Source organism: Cnephaeus nilssonii (genome assembly GCF_951640355.1).
Source record: "Cnephaeus nilssonii genome assembly, chromosome: 19".
NCBI lineage: Eukaryota > Metazoa > Chordata > Mammalia > Chiroptera > Vespertilionidae > Cnephaeus > Cnephaeus nilssonii.
The window spans coordinates 16,077,536-16,101,420 of record NC_137090.1 but is presented as its reverse complement, the minus strand read 5'-3'; the positions used below and the strand labels follow the sequence as shown (position 1 = coordinate 16,101,420).

The window sequence follows — 23,885 nt, the reverse complement described above, 5'->3', positions numbered from 1 at the left end:
CCAGGTTGATTCCGGTCAAGAGCACATGCCCAGGTTGTGGGCTCCATCCCCAGTAGGGGGCGTGCAGGAGGCAGCCGATCAATGGTTCTTTCTCATCTTTTGTGTTTCTATCTCTCTTTCCCTCTCCCTTCCAAACTTCTTTATCAGTTTTCTTATCTCAAATAATAACAGTACCTCCCCTATAGGCTTATACTGTGCTTAGCAGGATGTCTGGTGCCCTAAAACAACACTCAACCCCCTTAGGGTGGGAGGAGCAATTTATACTAAAGGTTATGAATGAAGTGGTTATTTACTGACCACCTTCCACAAGCAACTGTATGCCAGAGACTTCACTTCTGCAAGCAGCCTTGGGATAGATGATCGGTCACAATCTCCTTGGCATTGGGAGTTGACCTTTCAAAATAATGTAGTCAAGACAAGGGTGTTTGTTGGAACCTAGTCCACTTTGGGGCTGGGGGTGGGGGGTTGGGAGTGGAGGGAGAATCTCAGGAAAGGCACTGATCCAAGCCTGCCACTAGCAGGGGCTCAATAAATGTGTTAAATCGAAAGTTGAACCCAACGTTATTTTCCACGTTGGCTCGTGCAGACCCTCACCCCTGGAAGGTTTCCTACCCTCCCGTTCATTGGGCAGCAGGACAGTGAAGGTGCAGAGCCGAGCCGCAGGTCATGCACTAAGGGAATGAAGACGGTGCCCGAGCCCTACCGCGACTCCCAGCTCTTTCCCCGGCGGCGCACGCCCGGTGCACACAGCCTGGCCGATCCCCATTTAGAATTCCGCCGCAATCCGCTCCCCAGTTTTCTGGCTACAAATTCTGGACACGATTCAACTGCGGAGAGAACCGGTGGAGCGTGCCACAGTGATCACGCGAGCCGGGCCGCCTTGCACGCCCCGGCCATGCGGCAGCCACACCTCCGCCAGGCGCGCAGCGGCCCCGGCGCGGCGCCCTCGGCCGCGGCTCCCCGGGCCTGAGGCCCCACAGGCGCAGGGGGAGGGACCGGAAGTAGGTCTCTGTCTCCCGGTTGCTAAGAGACGGGATTTCCACAAGCCAAACAGAGGTTCTACGCCTTCTTTTCTCCCTTTCTCCGCTTCAGCTTTTCCGAATTCCGAATCCCGTCATCATGTCGGACCAAGAAATTGACACCTTGCGAAGCACCTTCCCCTCCTACATGGCTGAGGGCGAGCGGCTCTATCTCTGCGGGGAGTTCTCTAAAGCTGCCATCAGCTTCAGCAACGTGAGTCGCGCTCGGAGCCTCTCCGTCACCCATCGCCGCTTTGGATTCCTGATGATGCCTGGATAACACTATCGTTTCTGGTCACTTGTTCCTGACAGTGATAGATAAGCCCCTGCTAAGCCATTTTCTACCAATTCCCACCTGCGTTCTACCTGATTCTTAATAACTATTCTGACCTCTTCTACTTTCTTTTAAAATAATATTTTTATTGATTTCAGAGGGGAAGGCGAGAGAGAGAGAGAGAGAGAGAGAGAGAGAGAGAGAGAGAGAAAGAGAGAGAAACATCAATGATGAGAGAGAATCATTGATTGGCTGCCTCCAGCACATTCCCTATTAGGGATGGAGCCCATAACCCCAGGCATGTACTCTGACCAGGAATCAAACCGCGACCTTCTGGTTCATAGGTCGATGCTCAACCACTGAGCCATGCCAGCTGGGCTTCTACTTTTTAAATCGAATGTTTCGCGATTGATTGGCCTCCTTCTACAGAGCAGGCCCAAGTCCCCATCGTTGGCAGGGTGATTGGCTGGGAGACTTCTTGCAGAAGTGAAGTCTCAGTTGCTTATGGAAGGTGGTCAGTAGATAACTAACAGTGTCATACATAACCTTAGTATAAATTGCTCCACCCCACCCTGAGGGGATTGATGCTGTCTTAGGATACCAGGCATCCTGCTACGTGCAGTCTAAGCCCGTGGGGATGTACTGTTATTATATGATTTTAAAGATAAGGAAACTGATAAAGAAGTTGGGTAACACGTCCAAGATGACTGAGCTAGCAAGTGTCAGAGGCAGGGTTCAACCCCAGGCACTCAGACTCCAGTTCTGAGGTGCTAACCACCAGATGATACTGCCTCGCAAGTAAGCTATTAGGTGTTTTTATGACAATTTCTTTTACAACATACAGCCCACTTCTTATTCCAAATGGAGTGGCAGAATAGCTCTCTTTAGCCAGTCCTGAGACTCCCCCTAAAGTCAAGCTTCTCAACTGCTACCCAGAATCTTTTATCCCTCCCACCACTGAAGATTTGACATGATTGACCCATGGGGCCGACAGTTGATTTCAGGAGCCCTGCCTCCATCCCTTCTCTTTTTGGATCCTGTTTAATCCTGGGGAAGCTCAGGCAGAGAGAAAAGAACACCCTGAGGGAAGATAGCTTTGATTGAGAAGTGGCTTTTTTCCCCCAAGAAATAAAGTAGCTACTTCCTCTTCCTGGAAAAGTGGGAAAGTCTTAGAAAGGTATGGATATACACTGAGTGGCCAGATTATTATGATCTCTGAATGTATAATAATCTGGCCACTCAGTGTATATCCTATATAATAAAAAGCTAATATGCAAATTGTCCCCTCAACCAGGAGTTCGACCAGAAGGCAGGCCAGACAACGGCCCAAGTCCCCTCCTCCTGGCCAGGCTGGCCGGACCCCACCCATGCACGAATTCATGCACCGGGCCTCTAATACACACACACACACACACACACACACACACACACACACACACTGAGTGGCCAGATTATTATGCATTCAGAGATCATAATAATCTGGCCACTCAGTGTAGTCTGATAACCCAGGAATGACAATATACCACAGACTATGGTAATGAGCTCAAACAGAAGGAGTGAGGACATAGGGAGTAGGGGAAGAGTTCTGCTCCCACTTTAGAGCCAAAATCACAGTTTCAGTTTTTGCTGGCATTTTCATCTTAATCACCCGAAATAGAGATTCATTCACAACAAGCTATGCAAAAAAAAGAGGACTAGTGGAAGGGATAACTCAATTTGCAGACTGTCCTAAAATCCATTTTGTTAGCCTTCAGAGTGCTTAGCCTTTGGAGTGTATTTGGAGTCTGTTGCGCAGCCATTGCAGATTTGTGGTTGAATCTGGTGGTATGTACCAAACACCCTAAGATTCCATTGTCCGAGTGAACTGGAGGCATCCCAGACACTCAGGGAAATTCAATATATCCACAGAGTAGTATATTCTTACATCTCAACCCGTGGCTTCCACAATAGCTTGTGATGTGACCTTGTTTAAGATGAGCCGCTTGCAGATAATGGAGGTGACTAAGCCCATATTGATAAGGTGCTGCCTTTGGTCGGATAAGATCCAAAGGCCTGTTTGGTAGCCCAAGGAGTCCCCTTGAAACTCTGGCAAGAAGGTTTGGGCCGCCGTGGCCAATCCGGCCTCCACCTTGCCCTGCCTGGTACCTGTCAACCCGTGTGGTTCCTTTCTCAGGCTCTGCACCTTCAGAATGGGGACAAGAACTGCCTGGTGGCCCGCTCCAAGTGCTTCCTGAAGATGGGAGAGTTAGAGAAATCCCTGAAGGATGCTGAGGATTCACTCCAGGGTGACCCGACTTTCTGCAAGGTGACTGTAGGTGGAGAACTCCAACTTGCTTTCGCCACCGCCATTGTCCGCAGCACCCTCTGGTTGGAAGTGGTAGAAGAACCAGCCAGACGGCCTAGAGTTTGATGCCATTTTCTCTTTCTGGATAGGTCACTTGCCTAGCTCCCTGCCTCGGTATCCCAACCTTGACCCCAACCCAAGCCCCTTCTGTTCCACCACACCCGAATTCTGTAATGCCTTGTCTGTCCACCTTGATTTGACTTCCTCTCATTTCAGGGCATTTTGCAAAAGGCGGAGACCCTGTACACCATGGGAGACTTTGAGTTTGCCCTGGTGTTCTATCATCGAGGCTATAAGCTACGGCCTGATCGGGAATTCAAAGTTGGCATTCAGAAAGCCCAAGAAGCCATCAACAACTCAGTGGGAAGTGAGTGGCTGTGGGACCTGTGCCCTTCTCCAGGAAGTCGGTTTGGAGGAAGGCCTGGGGGCCTTCGGTGGTGGCCACCAGGAGGCCTACAGGGAGTCCCAGGCTTGGATTTGGCTGCTGCTGATTTTGTTGAAGATTAGGAACCGTTCACTGGGAGGACCAATCCCCGATCCACCATACTGAGCACTGCAGTGTCTGGTTATCCTCAATGCCAGATAGAAGGGCCGTTTCCCTCAAGTCATATGAATATGCCTGTTTTTGGCTGGTATCGTGGGGTTGCATCGAGTCCCGAGTCTAGTCTTCTCTAGTCTCTGGCTTCTTCCCTTACCACCTGTGCACCAAGAGCTGGACTTGTGTTGGGGGAGAAGGAAGGAGAGTGAGAGCTTGCCAGTGTGGACGGCTGGGTGTGGAAATGGATGGCATGGAGAGCTCCCTTTGTTTGGAGATCTGGCTGCCATGGCCCTGGGCTAGCAGGGGCTGCCTAGCCTCCTACAAGAGTATTACACAAAACACCATGTACCATTTGCCTGCCAGGCTGGCTCAGAGCCAGCTTTGCAACAATACCCCCCATCCCCCTGCCAAAGGCAGCCATTTCCACATAAAAATATGGGGTAGGTCACGCTGGGGGTCTGGTCGACCTGAGCCCCAGCTTCTCTCCTTGCAGCTCCTTCTTCAATTAAGCTGGAGAACAAAGGAGACCTGTCCTTCCTAAGCAAGCAGGCGGAGGTAAGGGCCCTGGTCCTGGTGCTACAAACCTTCAAGGGAAGAGGCCGCGTGTACCTGAGGCACACAAGTCTTCGTGGCCCCGTTGCCTGGAAACCAGCTCCTACCCATCACAGGCAGCCCTGGGGGTCTGCCCCCAGCTCACAGGGGTCCTGACAGCCTAGCTATTCCTGGGGCAGAAACACACCGTGGGTTTCGGCCCACTGGGAGGTCCTGGAGGAAGAGTTTGGGGTTCCAGAGTCTGGGCCCCTGGATGCTCTGTGCGCCGCGCTGAGGCTCTGCCGGGCGTTGCTCTGTCTTCCCAGAGTATGAAAGCCCTGCAGAAGCCGCATCCCGTGAGACAGACCTCATACTACCCCAAGACAGAGTCCAAGCGGCGGGGCTCGGTCAAGAGTGAGAAGACGGTCCGCCAGCTCCTGGGCGAGCTCTACGTGGACAAGGAGTATCTGGAGAAGCTCCTCCTGGATGAAGGTGTCAGGCGCTTTGTTTGCAACAGGGGCCGGGGCCAAGGGGACCTGGAGCGGATGCTTAATGCGCGAGGCAGGGGCAGGACCTGTCGTCTTAGCCAACTCGTTCCTCTGGACAGGCTTTCCTCTCATTTCACAGATGAGGAAACTGAGGTGCAGGAAGGTTAAGTCACCGAAGGCCATGCCTAGGGAAGCAGTGACAGAGCTTTCAGATTTGAATCCGGGAGGTTCAATCTCAGAACCAGTGCTCTTGAGCGCTGTGGGACCCTGGGAGGGAACGCCGAAGCTCTGGGTCCCTCTACCACCGTGTCCCTGAAGGGGGACAAAGGACAAAGAATTCCAGCTGGGAGGTGCCAGAAGGGGAATCTGAGGACACTAATACCAGAATGCCCCACACCTCACCCGGTACAACCCTTCCTTTGATTTATTTATTTTTTTTAAAAAATTTATTGATTTCAGAGAGGAAGGGAGAGGGAGAGAGAGAGAGAAACATCAATGATGGGAGAGAATCATTGATCAGCGGCCTCCTGCACACCCCCCACTGGGGATCAAGCCCACAACCCAGGCATGTGCCCTGGCCAGGAATCGAATCATGGCCTCCTGGTTCGTAGGTTGACACTCAACCACTGAGCCATGCCGGCCGGGCCAACCCTTCCTTTTAGAGATCAGGAAAGAGAGACCCTGAACGGGGAGTAACTTGTTCAGGTTGACCAGCAAGTTAATGGTGGAGCTGATGCCAGAGCCCAGCCTCCTAACCTCTGGTCCACCGGTCTTTCGAGCACGCTGTGCTGGCAGCGACAGGACACAGGACGGAGCCCTGAAATGAGTGCCTCACATAAACATGCGGGAGGGGAGTCTTGCCATTAGCTGATAAGCCTGCGCAGGGATCACCCTTGAATCAAATGGCTTTTCTCCAGAGCTGACCGCCAAGGCCGTCGGCAGGATTCCTTGCAGGTCTGTCCCAGGGGCGGCTTCACTGCTGGCTCATCTCCAATGCTTCCCTCCCCAGAGAGCTTCTGTGGAGGGAAGGGTGGCCTGATCACTCCAGTGGGCCTTGCAGCTCTGCTACCAGCTCTAACCTCTGCTCAGGCGGCGGGCAGGACCTGCCACACCCCTCCAGCTCCTAGCTTGCACTGGCCCACTTTGCACCTGGGGAATCACTGGGCACTGGCAACCTGGGCCAGGTTGTGCATTTAGACGGTCTCTGCTTGAAATGGGGGAGCCCGGGAGGCTGGGGGCTACCCATCAGCTGCCCCTTCTGTTAGTTCCTCATATATCTTGCCATAAGGGGCCTATGCCCGAAGCTCTATCCCAGGGGTCCTCAAACTTTTTAAACAGGGGGCCAGTTCACTGTCCCTCAGACCGTTGGAGGGCCCGACTATAGTTTTAAAAAAAAAACTATGAACAAATTCCTACGCACACTGCACATATCTTATTTTGAAGTAAAAAAACCAAAACGGCAGAAACACCCGCATGTGGCCCGCGGGCCGTAGTTTGAGGACGCCTGCTCTAGACCGCGGGGAAGCCGGAAAGGGAAGGGCTCGGCCTCATCTGGGCCAGGTGGGTCCACTCTGCCACCATGCGCTCTGGCTTTGCTCACTGTTTCTGCAGCTCCAGGCAGAGCCCCCCACAGGGCCCTGAAGTAGGGACCCAGAGCCACGAGGAGGCGACTCCTTAGATGCCTGTTCTGGTTGGTTCTCCTCACACCCTTCCCCACAGACCTGATCAAAGGCACCATCAAGCACGGCCTGACCGTGGAGGACCTCATCATGAACGGCATCAACTACCTGGACTCCCGCAGCAACTTCTGGAGGCAGCAAAAGCCCATCTACGCCAGGGAGCGTGACCGGAAGCTGATGCAGGAGCAGTGGCTGCGGAACCGCAAACGCCGCCCCTCACAGACGGCCCGATACATCCTCAAGAGCCTGGAGGACATTGACATGCGTGGGTGATGCTCTCAGAGGGCCGGGGACTGAGCCCCGGGCTTCCGTGGGCTATGGATGGCCTCTGGGGGGGGGGGTGGGGTTCTCCCCTCAGTCCACATCCCTCCTTCGCTTCCCAGTGCTGACCAGCGGCAGTGCTGAGGGGAGCCTTCAGAAAGCCGAGAAAGTGCTGAAGAAGGTGCTGGAATGGAACAAAGAAGAGGTGCCCAACAAGGATGAGCTGGTTGGGAACTTGTACAGCTGCATAGGGAATGCCCAGATCGAGCTGGGGCAGATGGTCGCAGCCCTGCAGAGCCACCGAAGAGACCTGGAGATCGCCAAGGAATAGTGAGTGCCTGGGGAGGCCGGAGGCCGGCGGGGGGGGGGGGGGGGTGTCCCCCAAGGCCAGGGGCCCGCAGAGGAGCTGGGCTGGGCTGGGCCTGTGTGTCTGGGCCTCTTGCCAGGGCTGCTGGTGGCTGAACTCCCATCTCCTGCCCTGCATGCCTGGGGGGGAGGGGGGGGCGCGGAGGGAGGAGCCACCTCCCCAGGACTGAGGGTAAGGGGCTGAAGGAGACTGTCCGCCTTTTTGCCACAAAGGGGCGGGCACTGGCCCACAACTCGAAAAAGCTCCCCGTGGTCTGGCTCTTCGGGGTATTTTCATTCTGACACCATGTCAGCAAGCCTTCCTCAACCCCAGGCATGCAGAGACCGCCAGCGCTGGGAACACAGCAAAGCCCAGACCCGAGGGCCTTTTTCCTGCAGGTGTGAAAGGGGCGGGCCATCGCTCACAAATCACCATGGTGATAAGTGTGGTGAAGGAAAAGCCCAGGACCCCGTGCTAGGAGCAGTATGTTTCAGGAGCCCTTGACGGGGCCTGTGGGGAGGCACCGAGGCAGGTGGGAGGACGCTTGAGGCTGGAGAGCACAGGGCGTTGCCAGGGGAAGAGTGGGCCAGCGGAGGCTGGACCAAGGGGGCGGGGATCAGATCAAACCAGGGCCCCGCAGACCATGGTGCTGACCCAGTGCCTGGGCTCCGGAGTCCGGCCGGCCTGAGCTTCAGAATTGTGTCTGCGAGCTGTGGGACCTTGGACAAGGCCCTTAACCTCTCTCCGCCTCAGGTGGACACAGCAATAGCCCCACCTGGGAGGGTGGGCGGGAGGACCGGGTGCGGCGTGCACACGGAGACCGCAGGACATGGCTGTGTAGCCGCCGTAAAAGTGACATCAGCTCCCCCAGGAACCAGCTCTTCCAACCGGATGGCCGCTCAGGGGTGCCAGGGCTTTCGGGGCACCTGGTTTGAACCTTTGGAGTCATTTGTGACTTTCTCCTCCCCCCACAGTTCTGAGTCCCTTTCAGCCTCCCATCATCCTGTTCCTCGGCTCTCCCTGCCTCCAGCTGCCCCCACACATCACCTGCTCCTCTGCTTTTCATCTTTCCACCCTCCTTCCCTTGCTGACCCCAGGCCTTGGTCCCTCATTGGCCTCAGACTGAAACCAAACACCTTTGCCTGGTGCTCAAGGCCCTCTGATGTCAGTCCTCCATTTGGGCCAAACTGGACTTCCGGGACATTCACTCCTGCCTCCTGCCCTCTCCTTCCCCCTGGCTGGAGCACCTCCTGCGCCGTGCTGAGCAGGATATCACAGAAGTTCGGGGGGGGGGGGGGGCGGGGGGCAGCTTTGGAGACCTGACTGACTCCTGGCTCTGGCACTCAGGCTGTGTGGATTTCATTAAGTTGCTCACCTCAGTTTCCTCATCTCTAGTGAAGGCATACTAATACCAATTCACAGGGATTATGGGAATTAAATGATATGTGTCGACAGTAAGCCATTTGGACCCAACCCTATCCCAGGCCTTAAAGGCATTCACAATCTCTACTTCTGGCCGGACTCCCTCCCAAGCCCCAGACCTGCAGAGCCAACGGATTCCAAGGCATTTCCACTTGGATGTTCCACAGGAACCCCCAAAATAACATGCCCCGACGGGAACCCCTCATGTCCCCCCGAACCTCGTGCTCCAGGGCTCCCTATCCGTGGGGATGTCACCTTCGGCCACCCGGTTTCCGAGAAGGAGCCCAGGCTGCTCTCCAGACACCTCCCTGCTCATGCTCAGCGGCCCAGGCCCTGTCCCCGCTGCCTCTTCCCTTCTGTTTCACCCCCACGGCTCAGGCCAGACCCTCCTGGCTTCGTGCCTGTTTCTTCTGACCTGGATTTTCCTGCTGCCCAGCTGGTTCTTCTGTGCAAAACAAACCCAACGATCAGATCCAGTTCAGGTGCCCAGTTCTGCTGCCCTGCCTCACCTGGCTTGTCCTGGCCTCTCTTGACCCAGCTCTCCCAGCCAACACCTGGAGCTTTCCTCCTGCCAGTCCCTAAGCAGGACCTCCTCCTCTGCCAGCCCTTTCTTCACCATCGCCCTCCTACCCACGCTTCACAATGTCAACAAGAGCCTTCCTTCCGGAAAGCCTTCCTTGCGCCCCAGGGGTGACTTAGAAACCCCTCCTCTGTGCGCTCTCTCCACACTCCCCTGTCCCCCGTCTGCACTATGAGACTCTGGGCTGGGACTGGCTTATATTCCCTGTCTCTTCCCAGCACCTGCCACAAATGGGCAGGCAGGAAATGTATGCTAAGTGGCTGAATAAACAGTGTTCCTTAAACAAAGCTAGTTCCTTTTTAACATCCGCAAAGGCCTTCAGTCTTAACCTGTGAGCTCAGTGTGCCCCCGGGGCTCCCGCACTCTAATCAGCCATGCCCCTCCCTCTTGGCCCCCAAAGTCCATCATTCTTCCAGGTGCAGCTCAAACCCCAACTTGCCTCAGGAGCTTCTTAGTGACCCCAGCCCTCATTTCTTTCTTCCAATACTCTACAGATGATTTGAATGCGTGCTTTCTCATTACTGTTATTGGTAGCGTATTATATATTACTAGAGACCCAGTGCACGAAATTCGTGCACTTGGGGGGGGTCCCTCAGCCTAGCCTGTGCCCTCTCACAGCCCAGGAGCCCTGGGGGATGTCTGGGGGGAGGCATTTTCACGGAGGTGGGAGAGGCTCCTGCCACCGTGGCTGTGCTCGCCAGCCAAGAGCCCAGCTTCTGGCTGAGCGGCACTCCCCCTGTGGGAGCGCACTGACCACCAGGGGGAAACTCCTACGTTGAGTGTCTGCCCCCTGGTGGTCAGCGCGCATCATAGTGACCGGTCATTCCACCCTTGGGTCATTTGCATATTAGCCTTTTATAATGTAGGATTGTTATGAATACATTGACTTATTACAACTCATTCATTCATTCATCTCGCAAGAGAGCACCCACTGTAGAAGGGGAGGCTGACCTCAGAGGTGCTGTGAGAGCCGCGGGTGCAAAGTGGGCCAAGATCCCAAGGAGAGAGGCCAGCGGCAGCCCTGCTGGGGCCAAGGAGGCCTCAGAGAGGACGGGGTGGCAGCAAGCGGAGAGGAGAAGGAGGGAGAAGGGCACTCAGACAGAGGGTCCTGGCAGGGTTGGAGGATTGGGGATCTGCGGGTCGTGTGCAGGGCTGGGGCCAGAACCTGTGGGGAGTGGGAGGTCCGGGCGCCACACTGCGGAGGAAGGACCCTAGCCGGAAGGCACGGAGGGACCATGAGTTTGATTTCACACAAGACTGCGGTGTTGCTCTTGATGCACAGCCGCGTGGGGCTGAGAGCAGACCCCAACCGCCTCCTCCCTCCCTCCCCTCCCCCAACTTCGCTGGGAACAAATTGAGATGTGTCCTTCTGGCCTCTTTTTAATGTGTTTACCTACAGGTTTATGTACGTCTACGCATTACATAGGATTTTTTTTTAAACAAAAGCAACTCATTTCTGTATTTTTTAAAAAAGAATGTCTTGGGAAGGGTGTATTTTTTTTTTTTAAATATATTTTTTATTGATTTTTTACAGAGAGGAAGAGAGAGGGATAGAGAGCCAGAAACATCGATGAGAGAGAAACATCGATCAGCTGCCTCCTGCACACCCCCTACTGGGGATGTGCCCGCAACCAAGGTACATGCCTTGACCGGAATCGAACCCGGGACCCTTGAGTCCGCAGGCCGACGCTCTATCCACTGAGCCAAACCGGTTTCGGCCAAGGGTGTATTTTTGAATGGTATTCCAGCTCGCACAGTCATTTGTGGAACTCCATCTCTGTGGGCACTTAGGCCACCACCAAAGGGCTGCCGTGGAACGCCTCAGATGTGTGTGAGTCCCTCTGTGGGTAGAGCAATGTCTTCATGTATTGACTTTAGACAGAGAGGAAGTGAGAGAGAGAGAGAGAAACATTGTTTTGTTGGTCCACTTATTTATGCATTCATGGGTTGATTCTTGTATGTGCCCTGACCCGGGATCAAACCCGCAACCTGGAGTATCAGGAGGGTGCTCGAACCAACTGACCAGGACCCAGGTTTGCGTTTGAGAAAGGCAGGCTGGCCACAGTGGGGAGGCTGGATCAGTGGAGGAGAGCTTCATGGAAGACATGGAAGCCAAGTGGGTTGCAGGGGCTTGAGGGGGAAGAGGAAGTGGGAAGGGAGAGAGCGAGGGGGGACGCTGGTGGAGGGGATCTGGGACCCGGGAGGGTTTTCCTGTTTTACTTGTTAGGAAGGAGGCAGTTCTGAACAGCGATGGGCATGTTTCTATGGTAATGGTAAACAATCGATGTAGGGGGTGCAGTTGTCTTTTTCTTTATGGAAATGTCTTACTCTTTCCTGATGACACAGGAATACTGTGAAAACTTAAATTATACGGATCCATTAAAAGTTTCCCTCATACTTTCATTTCCCTTGGGTAATCATTGCTAATAGACTTATATTCTCTCTACTTAAAAAAAAATAAATAAAGCCCACTTTTTATTTAGTTAGTTGCTTTTTGGTGGTTTAAAACAACGGTTTTCTTCTCTTACAGTTCGGGAGGTTAGAAGTCTGAATGCAGTTTTTGGGCAAAAACCAAGGTGCTGGTAGGGCCTCCCTCCCTCCAGAGGCTGTAGGGGAGAACACAGTGTCTAGAGCAGCACACATTGCACTCCTTGGCTCGTGGCCCCTTCCTCCAGTGCCAAAGCCAGGGGCACAGCATCACGCTTCAGTTCTGCATATTTATTTTTAACAGGAATGGGGCGATAGACATAGAATATACTCCTATACTCTGACTTTTTAACCTACTGTCTCAGGGATGACGTTTCATTCACAAACATTGCCAGTGCTGAGCCACTGATAACGTTCAGACTGCTCCCCTGTTTATTATTATAAACAGTGCCTCAGTGAGTGTTCTTGCTACCTGATCTTCTTGAGGTAAGTTCCAAAAGAGGAGTTGCTAGATCGAAGGGACAGCTTTGCTAGCTGTTGACTGGTGGCCCCCCAGAAAGGTCCCGATAATGTTCATTCTCAGCTACAGAGCGTGAGAGGCCCTGTGCGTGCCAGCCCTGCTCAGCCTGGGCGTGTCCCTTACCCTGGACCCTGAGTCCCGGGGGCCAGGGCCCCTGTCTGTCTCCGACTTCCTTTCTGCCTCCATACGGCCTAGAACGCCCGATTGCTAGTGAACAACTTATCATGATTCTTCCCCTCAGTGACCTTCCTGATGCCAAGTCGAGAGCCCTTGACAACATTGGCAGGGTTTTTGCCAGAGTTGGGAAATTCCAGCAAGCCATCGACACGTGAGTGACCAAGGACTGCCCCCTCCCCACCTCGGGGCCAGGACCTCCCACCCTCACACCAGACTCCCAGCCTGCGGCCAGGATGCCAGGGCATCAGAAGACCTGGGTTTGGCCCCTGGCTCTGCTAGGCGGCCTCAGGAAAGCCACTTTGTAAACTCAGGGGCTCATCCGTGAAATTAATTAATAGACTAGAATCAGCATTTTCTCAGAATGTCCCAGGGACAAGAATCACCTCGAGCATTTGTTAGGGGTGTGAATTACAGGTTCGGTTTGGAGCTCAGGGATCTGTTTATTTTTTATTAAAACTTAAAAAAAATTATATATATATATATATATATATATATATATATATATATATATATATATATATATATTCCAGTGAGGAAGGGAGAGAAAGCGAAACATCAATGATGAGAGAGAAGAGAGAATCATTGACCGGCTGCCTCCTGCACGCCACCTACTGGGGATCAAGCCCACAACCCAGGCATGTGCCCTTGACCGGAATCAAACCTGGGACCCTTCAGTCCGCAGGCCCAGGCCGACACTCTATCCACTGAGCCAAACTGGTTAGGGCTATTCTTTTATATATATATATATATATATATATATATATATATATACACACACACACACACACACACACACACACATATATATATATATATTCTTTTATATATATATATATATATATATATATATATATATATATATTCTTTTATATATATATATTGATTTCAGAGGAAGGAAGAGGGAGCTCTAGAGATACAGAAACATCAGTGATGAGAGAGAATCATTGATCAGCTGCCTCCTGCACACCTCACACTGGGGACCGAGCCCGCAACCTTGGCATGTGCCCTGACTGGGAATTGAACTGTGACCTCTTGATTCATAGGTCCACACTCAACCACTGAGCCAAGCCAGCCTGGCAAGAATATTCTTACACGTTATTTTTATGTTATTTCAAATGATATTTTGTAATCATTATTTGCAACTGTTGTATCAAATTTGATCCCATAGATGTTCCAAAACAGTGTTGGAAGCTTTAAAAAATGTTACTGCTTATTAGCACCGCTCCTTATGGAAAAGAACGGGTGCTTGGAGGGCGGTTCTTATGCTGCCCCCAGCAGGAGGCCTTGACCTCCTGTGGCCACGTGCGGGGTTAGAGTGGAAGGAGCTTACCTGGTTCTTCATCCCCAGGTGGGAGGAGAAGATCCCTCTGGCGAAAACCACTCTGGAGAAGACCTGGTTGTTCCATGAGATCGGCCGCTGCTACTTGGAGCTGGACCAGGCCTTGCAGGCCCAGAACTACGGCGAGAAGTCCCAGCAGTGCGCCGAGGAAGAAGGGGACATCGAGTGGCAGCTGAACGCCAGTGTTCTGGTGGCACAGGCACAAGGTATGGGCTCGGAGAGGACACCTACCTTCCCCAGCACGCAGGCCCCGCTGCACGCCTGGGCGGGGAACCCTGTGGGCCAAACCTCACATCCCAGTGTGCCCCTGCGCAGATGAATTCTGATTCTGAGAGTGGGGACCGACCCCTCCCTTTGACCAGGGTTAGTGCCTACTTTGGGCGAAGCTCAGTTAGGGCTTAGGGCGTCCTGAGAGCTGCCCCTGCTCTCCAGCTCAGCGGCCGACCAGCACAGCTCCGGGTCCTCATCAAAGCAGCGCCACCTGGTGTTGCCTCGGTGCTCTTTACATCAGCATTCCTGCGTGTAATCACTATGCGAGCCGGTGATGTAGGCGTCATTGTCCTCGTTGTATACATGGGAAAACTGAGGCACTGTTTCAGCAGATTGCCCCAGGTCACACGAGGGAACTTTTTGGAGCAATGGAAATGTTTTAAAGCTGGGTTGTGGTGATCATTGCACAACTCTATACATTTACTATAAATCATTGAACTGTATACTTAGACATGGGTGCATTTTATAATATGTGAATTACATCTCAGTGAAATGGTTTTTAAAAAACCAGCAAGGGGAAGGGGCATGGAGAAACTGATGAAACAAGATGGGCAATATTTTGATAATTGTTGAAGCTGAGTGATGCGTGATGGGGGTTCATTATACTACTCCTTTTACCCTGGTGTACATTTGAAATCCTATATAATGAAAGGCTAATATGCAAATCGACCGAGCAGCGGAACAACTGGTCGCTATGACACACACTGACCACCAGGGGGAAGATGCTCAATGCAGAAGCTGCCCCTTGATCAGTGCGCTCCCACAGGGGGAGCAGCGCTCAGCCAGAAGCCCTGAGCCACTGGGCCTCTAGCATTTCATAATATAATATTAAAAAAGAAATGGCTCCAGGTCACAAGCGAACAGGCCATGGGGCTGGGACTAGAACCCAGTTCTGTCTGACTCCCCAGCTCGGGCTTTGCGAAGCTGTGCTCAGCTGCTCCTGCCCCAGGTACACAGCTGACCCCGGCGAGGGAGGACATGTGGCCAGTGCTATGATCAGGGGCATACTCGTTCACTTATTCATGCTGCAAATACGGACTTGGTGCCTTCTCCGTGTACAATAGGGAGCAAAACCATTAGCCATTCCCTGCCCTCCTGTCTGAAGAGGTTAACTTTTAAGCAGACACTTGAAGGATGAGAAGGCGCCAGCTGTTGTAAGAGCTGAGGACAGCTGTCCGGCCTAGGAGCAGCGTGTAGGAAGTGGGCAGGAACGGCGCTGGTCGTGTCAGCCGGAGGAGACCCACGCAAGCGGGTGCTCCGGGGCCAGGGAGGCTTGGAGGAAGGAGGCTGATGAGCGGCCCGATCCACAGGGCCCCATGGGCCTGGCTACAAACCACAGATTCTGCCCTAAAAGCACAGAAAAGGCACTGAAAGCTTTAAACCTAAATCGCAGACACGATTACTGTGGCTTTCCTAGAACTGTTTCCTGTTCTTAGGAGGGCATTGTGTAAGCTGAAGGGGTGGCGGGACGGACCCCTCAGGTTGGACGTTATCCTGAGTCCACTCCTGAGGACGTGTTGGCCCCGAGGGTCTCTGCGGAACCAGGCCACTCACTGCTGGCCTCAGTTTCCCCGCTCCGGAGTTAAAAAGCCAAACGCAGCACAGCCTAGGGCAGTGGTCGGCAAACCGCGGCTCGCGAGCCACATGCGGCTCTTTGGCCCCTTGAGTGTTCTAAAGCCACTTCTTCAAAATAGACTCGCCCAGGCTGAAAACCGACTTCTGCGCATGGGCCACGGAGTTTCAATCACACTGTAGGTGCGCGCCTGCACGTGGTATTTTGTGGAAGAGCCACACTCAAGGGGCCAAAGAGCCGCATGTGGCTCGCGAGCCGCGGTTTGCCGACCACTGGTCTAGGGGGCAGGGCTCGGGCAGGTCCACTCAGTGCCTCAGTTCCGTCCTCTGTAATAGGGATAATTGTGATATCCACCTAGACGGTTGGTGTAAAGAATAAAGTAATACGTAAGTGTGCAAGCACTGAGCACACTCAGGAAGTACTATCTCTTCCTTCCTGCCCTCTCGTTAACTTCTCATATAAGTGTCTCTCACAGTGAGAGAAAGTTGCAGGCCTCGGAAAAACCTATTTATGGCTCAACAAAAATGTAGGTATAGATCTCCATCCTCTTTAAAAAAATTTTTTTTAAATTGATTTTAGAGAGGAAGGGAGAGGGGGAGAGAGAGAAACATCAATGATGAGAGAGAATCATTGATTGGCTGCCTCCTATACGCCCCCTACTGGGGATCGAGCCGGCAACCCAGGCATGTGCCCTGACTGGGATCGAACCTCTTGGTTCAGAGGCCGAGGTTCAACCACTAAGCCACACTGGCCGGGGTCTGCAAAGTTCTTTAAAAAATTGAGTGAATATTTTAAAAACACAGATTTCCTTTTTGGGACCATCTAGAGATGGGACGGGATGGAGTTGTCAGCCCCTGTACTGGAGACACATGATGTGGGCACAGGCCCCCTTCCCTCCCTGACCCCTTCGAATGGCCGGAGACCCATGGCTCAGGTTCCCAGGTCCTGTCCTTAGAGCCCCCGGGGGGATGGCCCAGGAAAGCCAGGGGAAGCGTGGCCCCGGGCAGCTCTGGGCTGCCTCCGGCTCACACAAGCTCCCAACTGCCCCGGGAGGGGCCGCCAGGCCAGGGGCTCCTGAGGGCAGCCGCATCCTGCAGCACCCCATGTCACACCCACCTTGCTGTGCCTCCCTGTGCTCCAGTGAAGCTGAGAAACTTCGAGTCGGCCGTGAACAACTTCGAGAAGGCCCTGGAGAAAGCGAAGCTGGTCCACAACAACGAGGCGCAGCACGCCATCATCAGCGTGAGCCTCTCCCCAGCGGGCCCGCCTGGGCGGGGTGGGCGGGCCTCAGCCCTCAGCCTTCCCAGCCGGCCAGTCCGCAAACACTGGTGACCACAACTGCAGGGCGCAGGCTAGGGAGGGCGCTGCCTTCCGACGTCTGCCACTGCCATCCGTTCCTATAGCAACCCCCACACACAGTTTTTTAAAAAATAAAAAGTGGAAAGGCAGGTTTTACAAAACATATTTACCTTTACTCTGGATGCTAACGTTCCTTATCCTATTTTATTTTTCATTTTCTTTTTGTTGCTATTGATCCTCACCCGAGGATATTTTTCCATGGAATTTTAGAGAGAGTGGAAGGGAGGGGGGAGAGACACAGAGAGAAACATCAATGTGAGACACACACTGATCAGCTGCCTCCCACATGGGCCCTAACCAGGCCTGAGCATGGAGCCCGCAACCGAGGTACGTGCCCTTGACCAGAATCGAACCTGGGACCCTTCAGTCCGAGGGCCGACGCTCTATCCACTGAGCCAAACCGGCCAGGGCTTATTTTTCATTTTCTTTTATTTAATGCTAGCGGAGACCGGAATTGATTTTAGAACAAAACCCCTGCCTCCTCCGGGAGACCACAAGAAATACCGTGTGGTTGCCTCACTCACCTGCCTCCACCTGCGCTGCTCAACAAGGCCGCCGCCGGCCACGTGCGGGCATTCAAGTGAACGTGACCGGAAAGTGACCGTTAAAGTTCAGCTTCTCGGTCACACCAGCCACATCTCAATGCTCCACAGCCACCCGTGGCTATGGAGCCACAGAGTGCGGATCTCGAGCAGTCCCATCCCCCCAGCAGTGTCTGCGGGGTGGTGCTGGCCTGGCCGTCAGCTTCAGGAGGCTGACACACAGCTGAGGCCACTGAGGCAGGTGGACAGCCTCAGAAGGGTCAGCACGCTAACCTCGCAGACGCACAGGCAGCGTAGCGTGAGTCGGCTGGCCACCTCCCTCCCTCTCCCTCCCTCAGCTGTCCCATGTCCAAACTCCAGAGCCACCACCAGCACGTAGTTGGACCCAGTAGGCGTCGGCTGGAGTGAATGAAACGGGCCCTCGTCTGGGGAGCTTGCCCAGTGGTTGAAAGAGGCCATCTGCATACCTGGGGGCAGCGGGAACCGCCTTGGAGGTGTGGCAGGCACTCAGGAAAGGGAGCAGAGCCCGGGGAAAGGACACCCTGAAATGCTGCAGTTGGAGGTGGACCTGCTGGTGGTTTTGAAGGACAAGAATGGCAGGGTGTGGCCAGGCTGCAGGCAGGGGAGGCTGTGGGTGCTGAGCGCTCTGTGGGAGGCAGAAAAGGAGACCCGGGCCTGGATCCAGGAGTTGGGCCACGACAGCAGAAGGATGCGGGGCAGAGATCCCCAGGCAGTTGGTGGACCAGCCTGGACTTGGAGGTCTAGGAACCACAAAAGAGCCATGGACCCACTTGGGTTTTTAGGGGGTGAGATCATAATTTGTGAGGACCGTGGTGAAACCATATTTTCCCTGTCACGGTGGAGAAGTCGCTCCCAAACAGACCCCACCGTTTGGCAGTCCGCCCTGCTTCCTGGCCGGGGGCAACTTGGGCCGGTCACCTTTCTCTGTCCACAGGGGTTGGCTCCCTGAATGCGCACCTCGCCTTCGAATCTGGCGCCCAGAGGTGGCGCGCTCCCCTTCACTGAGGCCCAGCCGTATGCTCCTCAGTTCGCACGGGTGGTCTCTCCCAATGAATCCTCTTCCGTACGATCACCCTGCAAATTGCAGGAGACAGATGGCATGGCAATTAAATTCAGGAACTGCTTGTTGATCAAGTCATGCAGATGGCCTCTTTCAACCGCTGGGGAAGCCTGGGCTGTTCAGTCCACAGGTGACAGCCGTGGTCCTGGCCCTCAGGAAGCGTGGCGTCAGCCGGAGAGTTAAAACACAGCCCTCTTGTTTGTGACAGTGCAGCAGGGACCAGGGGATTCAGAGTGAGAGAGCCCGGCAGGGAGGCGGGGCTGGGGCTGTCCATCAAGGAGGGTTCCGGGTCACCTTGAGGACGGAGCAGGGTTTTGAAAGGTTGAGAGGCAGAGAGAAGTGTCTGTGGGGCCAAACAGCCCCATGGCCCTAGGTGACATAGGACCAGGCCCCTGCCCTTTTACCCACCTGGACTGGCATCTCCAGGCAGGAAGGCGCACGGGGGGTGCAGACGAGTGTCTGGGCCTGGTGGTCGTTCAGTAGATGGTCCCGAGTGCCTGGGCCCGTGCAAGTCACGAGGGAGAAGGCAGAGAAGGCAGAGTCTGCCCTCAAGATATGCACAGGCTGAGCGGCAGGCCCCAGGCCCACGCTGCCGTGTGTCTGAGTTCCCGCCATGGCTTGCTGGCCTGCTGCAGGCTTAGGCACTTGCACTGCGTCTTTGCATTGGCTGAAGCCAAAGGAATCTTTGTAAAGAGGTGGAAACTGCTAGGTACACACACTTCCCAAACACACGCCTCAGCCCTGCAGTCCTGCCTCTCATACCGCTTAGCCTGGGTGTTTCCAAGTCCCCGTGTATCCACCAACCTCCAGGCAGGAGCCTTCAGAGGAGCCGGGAGCAAAGGAGGGGGCAGGGTCGGTGCAGAGCCCTGCTTCCCGGGTTGGGACTTGGGTGAAAGGGGAAGTGTAGGTGCCCAACAGGGGTTATGAGAGTTCACTGGCTCCTCTACCACCCACAGGCTTTGGACGATGCCAACAAGGGCATCATTGATGAGCTGAAGAAAACGAACTACAGGGATATATTCAAGGAGAAGAAAGAGAAAGGTGAGTTCCTGGAGCCGCTGAGGCGGCCGCTTCAGAATTTCCCCTCTGCATTCTCTTCTGTCAGCCCCGTGCGCTCAGTAGCTGGTCCCGGGCTGAGCACTGTCTATGAGCATTCTGACTCCAGTGCCTTTTGCTGGGGCTGGAGAGGGAGGCGATTCAGCCCCCTGTGCGCTGGGGTCTGAGCCCGCTGTCTGGCCGGAGAGCCCACTTCTGTATTTCTTCAATTAATTCCTCAAGAATCTGCTGAGCACTGGGTCACATGCCAGTTCGTGTGAGATGTGGGGGAGGCAGAGGCTCAGCCCCTGCCCCGGAGGAGCCCGGAGCCCAGTGGGAAAGCCAGACGCTTAGAGCGGTCCCTGAACGGGCTCCTGCAGGCCAGCGCCGACCTGGAGGAACGCTGTGCCCTGAGCACAGGCCAAGCACACAGGGGAAGAATTGTCTGTTTCAGGCTCCAAACGAGGCCCGGGCTTCTCCAGGTGCATGCTGGGAGAGGGAGGGCATTTCTGGCGGGAACAGCAGGAGCAAAAACAGAGGCAGAACGACAGCTCCTTACATTTTTTGGGGTCTTCCTGTGTGCCAGGCACTGGGGTAAGCACCGCATTCAGTCCTCACCACCCTAGGGGGCCGGTGCTGTTTGGGGGGCAGTAGAGGCTGAGTGACCTGCCTGGGTCACACAGCAGTCTGACTCAGAGCCACACTGTCCCCTGCTTCGAGGAGCTGCTCTTTGGGACCAACATGGGTAGAGGAGGTGATGGAGAGGGGAAGAAGGGGGCAAGGAGCATAGGGTCAGAGGTTAGAGGTGCAGAGATGCAGACAGACCTGCTTTATCACATTCGTTCTCTACTGGCTCTAAGAGGCTCTCGGAAGGAAGTGAGGGAAGAGGAGGTGGCTTGGACTCCAGGCCCCCGGGCCCACCCGAGTCACTAGGGATGGACCCCAGAGGGGATGGGTGAGAAATTGATCTCCATTCACTGCTTCCGATGTGCCAGACTCTCTTCTCGGGACTTTATACACTATGTCCTGGCTCTGGTCCTGCAGGAACACTACCAAATAAGCATTACTATTTGCTGGATTTGATGGATGACACGGAGGCAGAGGGGTTGAGGGTCACAGTGGTTTCTGTCTCGGGAAGCCTGGCTCTAGACCTAGGCTTTTGCCACGGTTCTGCGCTGTTCCTGGTGCCGGACAGCCTGTCTGCCCTTCTGTGGTGCCCTAGCCTTATCGCAGTCACTCTGTGCAGCCCAGAAGGCAGCCGCCTCCAGGCACCGCGGCGGAAGCCCTCTCTGGCCCAGGCATGGTGATGGGAATCCGGGTGTGGAGTTTTCGGGCACCTGAGCAGCCCTTTATCATTCAGCATCTGCCATGTGGTGGCTGGATCCCCTCCGAGAGAGGCTCAGCCTCCCTACATGACCTTGGAGCTGCTCTCAGAAGCCACAGGAGCAGTAGCTGGGAAGGGACACAACTGGGAACCGGCAGAGGCTCCAAGCAGCCTCCCTCACACTGCCCTCGCCAACCTTGGCAGGCCACGTGCTGGGGAAGGTGTCCTCGGGACTCAAGGGGAAGGCCCTGAGGCCAGTGGCCGCAGCCGGGCAGGGCATTTCCCTCCCGGAACAGCAGGTGGCAGCATTGCATATGTCTTCACCCCCCAAACAGCAGGTGGCAGCCTTTTCCCAGCTGTGACCGGAGAGCCCCTAGGCACCTAAGATAAGGTGACCAGATTGTCCCGCTTTTAGGGACTTTTTTAAAACGCCGTGGGACGCGGGACAAATTGTTAAAAATCGGGACTGTCCCGCCAAAAGCGGGACGATCTGGTCACCTTAATAAGAGGGCCTCCCAGGAAGAGAATGTGGGGGCGACTCAGGAGGAACTGGGTGACTTTTCTCTGTAACTGGTTAAGAACAAGGCGCTCGGATCCCTCTGGTTGTAAAAGAGCCCTCCAGCTGAACTTGCTGCTAGCAGTCTGCGCCTATGTTTCCAGGGAACCTCCCAACAAATGACGAAATTTGCTTCCCAGGGACAAAGAGAAATGCGGAATGGGAGTGCGGGAGAAAAGACCCCTTCTGTCCTTTCCCAGTGCCTACGCTGTTTCTTGTAGGGAAAGAGAATGTGCTGTGGGGGCAGACTGTCCTGGGTTCAAATTCTGGCTCTCCATCCATGTGCAGTGTGATCGTGGTGTGTGGTTGATTCCTCTTGATCCATCTCAGGTCCCTTGACTGCAAACTCGAATCCATGACACGTTACGCACTTTCATGACCCTGTGCACTTACCACTGAATGGTATAACCTGTGCCGCTCACACCGTGCCTGGACGCGTGTGAGTGGACGAGTTCCTTTCTCTCGGCTTGGAAAGGAGTGCTTCTCTTAAAAGCACAGGCCACCACAGGCTGGGGTCCACCCAGGCCCGGAGAGGGACACACGTTTACCTTTCTCTCTTCCTTTCCAGAAGAGGCTGCTGCACTGGATAAGGCAAAAGCCGCGGCAAAGGGGAAGGAGAGAGTGAGAAGAGCGAGAGACGAGCCCGAGAAGGTGATGAAGCAGTGGGAGAGGGAGCGCGAAGACGTGGAGAAGGACACGGACGACGAGCTGTCTAACGGAGAAGGTCCGACCGTCACGGCGAGCGGACAGGAAGTGAGCAGGAAGGGAGGAGTAGAAAAAAACACCTCCTCCAGAAGAGACGTGGGAGCCACGGGGAAAGATTCTTCGAGAGATGTTATGAAGAAACAGTCCGGAGAACCAGGCAAAAGTTCAGGAGGAGCAGGTGAGGAAGCGGGTGAGGAAGTGGGCAGACGGGAATCGAGAGAAATCTACAGGCGGCCTTCCGACCTGGACCAGAAACTCTCAGAAGAATCAATAAAAGTCGGATCCGAAGACGAAGAGGAGAGTCTTTCAGAAGCCGAAAGAAGAGAGTCGGAAGAACCGGGGGAAATAGAACTGGGAGAGACGGAAACAGAAAGTGCTGAAAAAATGGAAAAGGATGAAAAGGAAGATGAATGAAGCCCTCGTTAGTAGGCTTTGGGATCAGGAGGCTGGGGTCACAGGGGCATGGGGATCTTATTAAACTAGACTTCCGAGTCGAGGTTTTTGAAAAGGTCACCTCTGCCTTTTTCTGATACTGTTTTCCCTTTAAATAGATACCTTTCACTTGTACAAACCCTGAGTCTTTCATTGCCTCCATACCCCCACCCATTCTCAGAGCAGACTTAGAGAGTGAATGACCAGGCATGGGCTACGACTTCCCAAGCAGAGCTCTGACCTTGCCTTGACTGGGTGAGAAACACCGAGGCCTCCAAACAAGGCCTGACCCGGAGTGTGAGCACGGTGTGACGCGTGGTGCTCTCCCCCAGACCCTGTCCCAAGACCTTATGGGAGAAAGAGAAAGGTGCGAAGAAAGAGTGTCAGCAGGGTGAAGAAACAGGTGAGCTGTATGAATCAGGACAGCTTAAAGGGGGGAGGGAAGAGAAACGCCTGGGCGTAGAGGCATGTCTGCCCAGCTGCTGTCCATTGGCTCATTGGCTGCTGAGTACCTACTTTGTGCAGCACACAGTGGGAGGCTCTCTGGAAGAAACGATGATGGGACAGCCTCAACCATCGCTCAGTGAGGGAGACCTTCTTGTAAACCCCTAAGCCCTGAAAGCAGAATGAAATGAACGCTGGTACTGATAGGGGCACTGTGCTCCAGGAGCCTAGAGGAGGAAAAACAGTTCCTACCCACGAACAGGAAGTAACCTGTTCTAGGAGCAGGAGCCAGGGCTGGTCCCCCTGTGCGAACTCTGCTGGCAGTAAGTAAGTCAGACCTGAGCCACAGTGTGATCAAGGTGTGAAGCGTGGGCCTCTCCACCAGGCCCTGTCCAAAGACCTTACAGAAAAAAAGAGAAAGGTGCGAAGAAGTACCTTTGTTTCCTCCTCTGTGGAACGGGTACCTGCCTCAGGGGTTCCCCCAGCACATGGTACACAGGAAGCTCTCCAAAATCTACCCAAGCTTTCAGTATCTTCACAGAGGAAGTGGGGGCTGAGCAGGTGCCTCAGAGGATGAGTTACAATTTCACTACAGTTATCCATCTGTCCCTCTGGCTAC

The 23,885-nt window shown here is 54.3% G+C and overlaps 1 protein-coding gene across 1 annotated transcript; it reads left to right on the top strand.

The window, feature by feature from the left end:
- Positions 1-1,119: 1,119 nt before the first annotated feature.
- On the top strand, positions 1,120-22,804 carry ODAD4 (outer dynein arm docking complex subunit 4; the record flags this gene model as incomplete). Its single annotated transcript, XM_079798146.1, has 12 exons — positions 1,120-1,233; positions 3,467-3,598; positions 3,854-4,004; positions 4,669-4,730; positions 5,033-5,198; positions 6,914-7,138; positions 7,257-7,464; positions 12,671-12,757; positions 13,955-14,151; positions 16,930-17,030; positions 19,727-19,811; positions 22,254-22,804. 12 exons carry the CDS (start codon positions 1,120-1,122, stop codon positions 22,802-22,804), a joined length of 2,079 nt encoding a protein of 692 aa, XP_079654272.1.
- Positions 22,805-23,885: the final 1,081 nt, after the last annotated feature.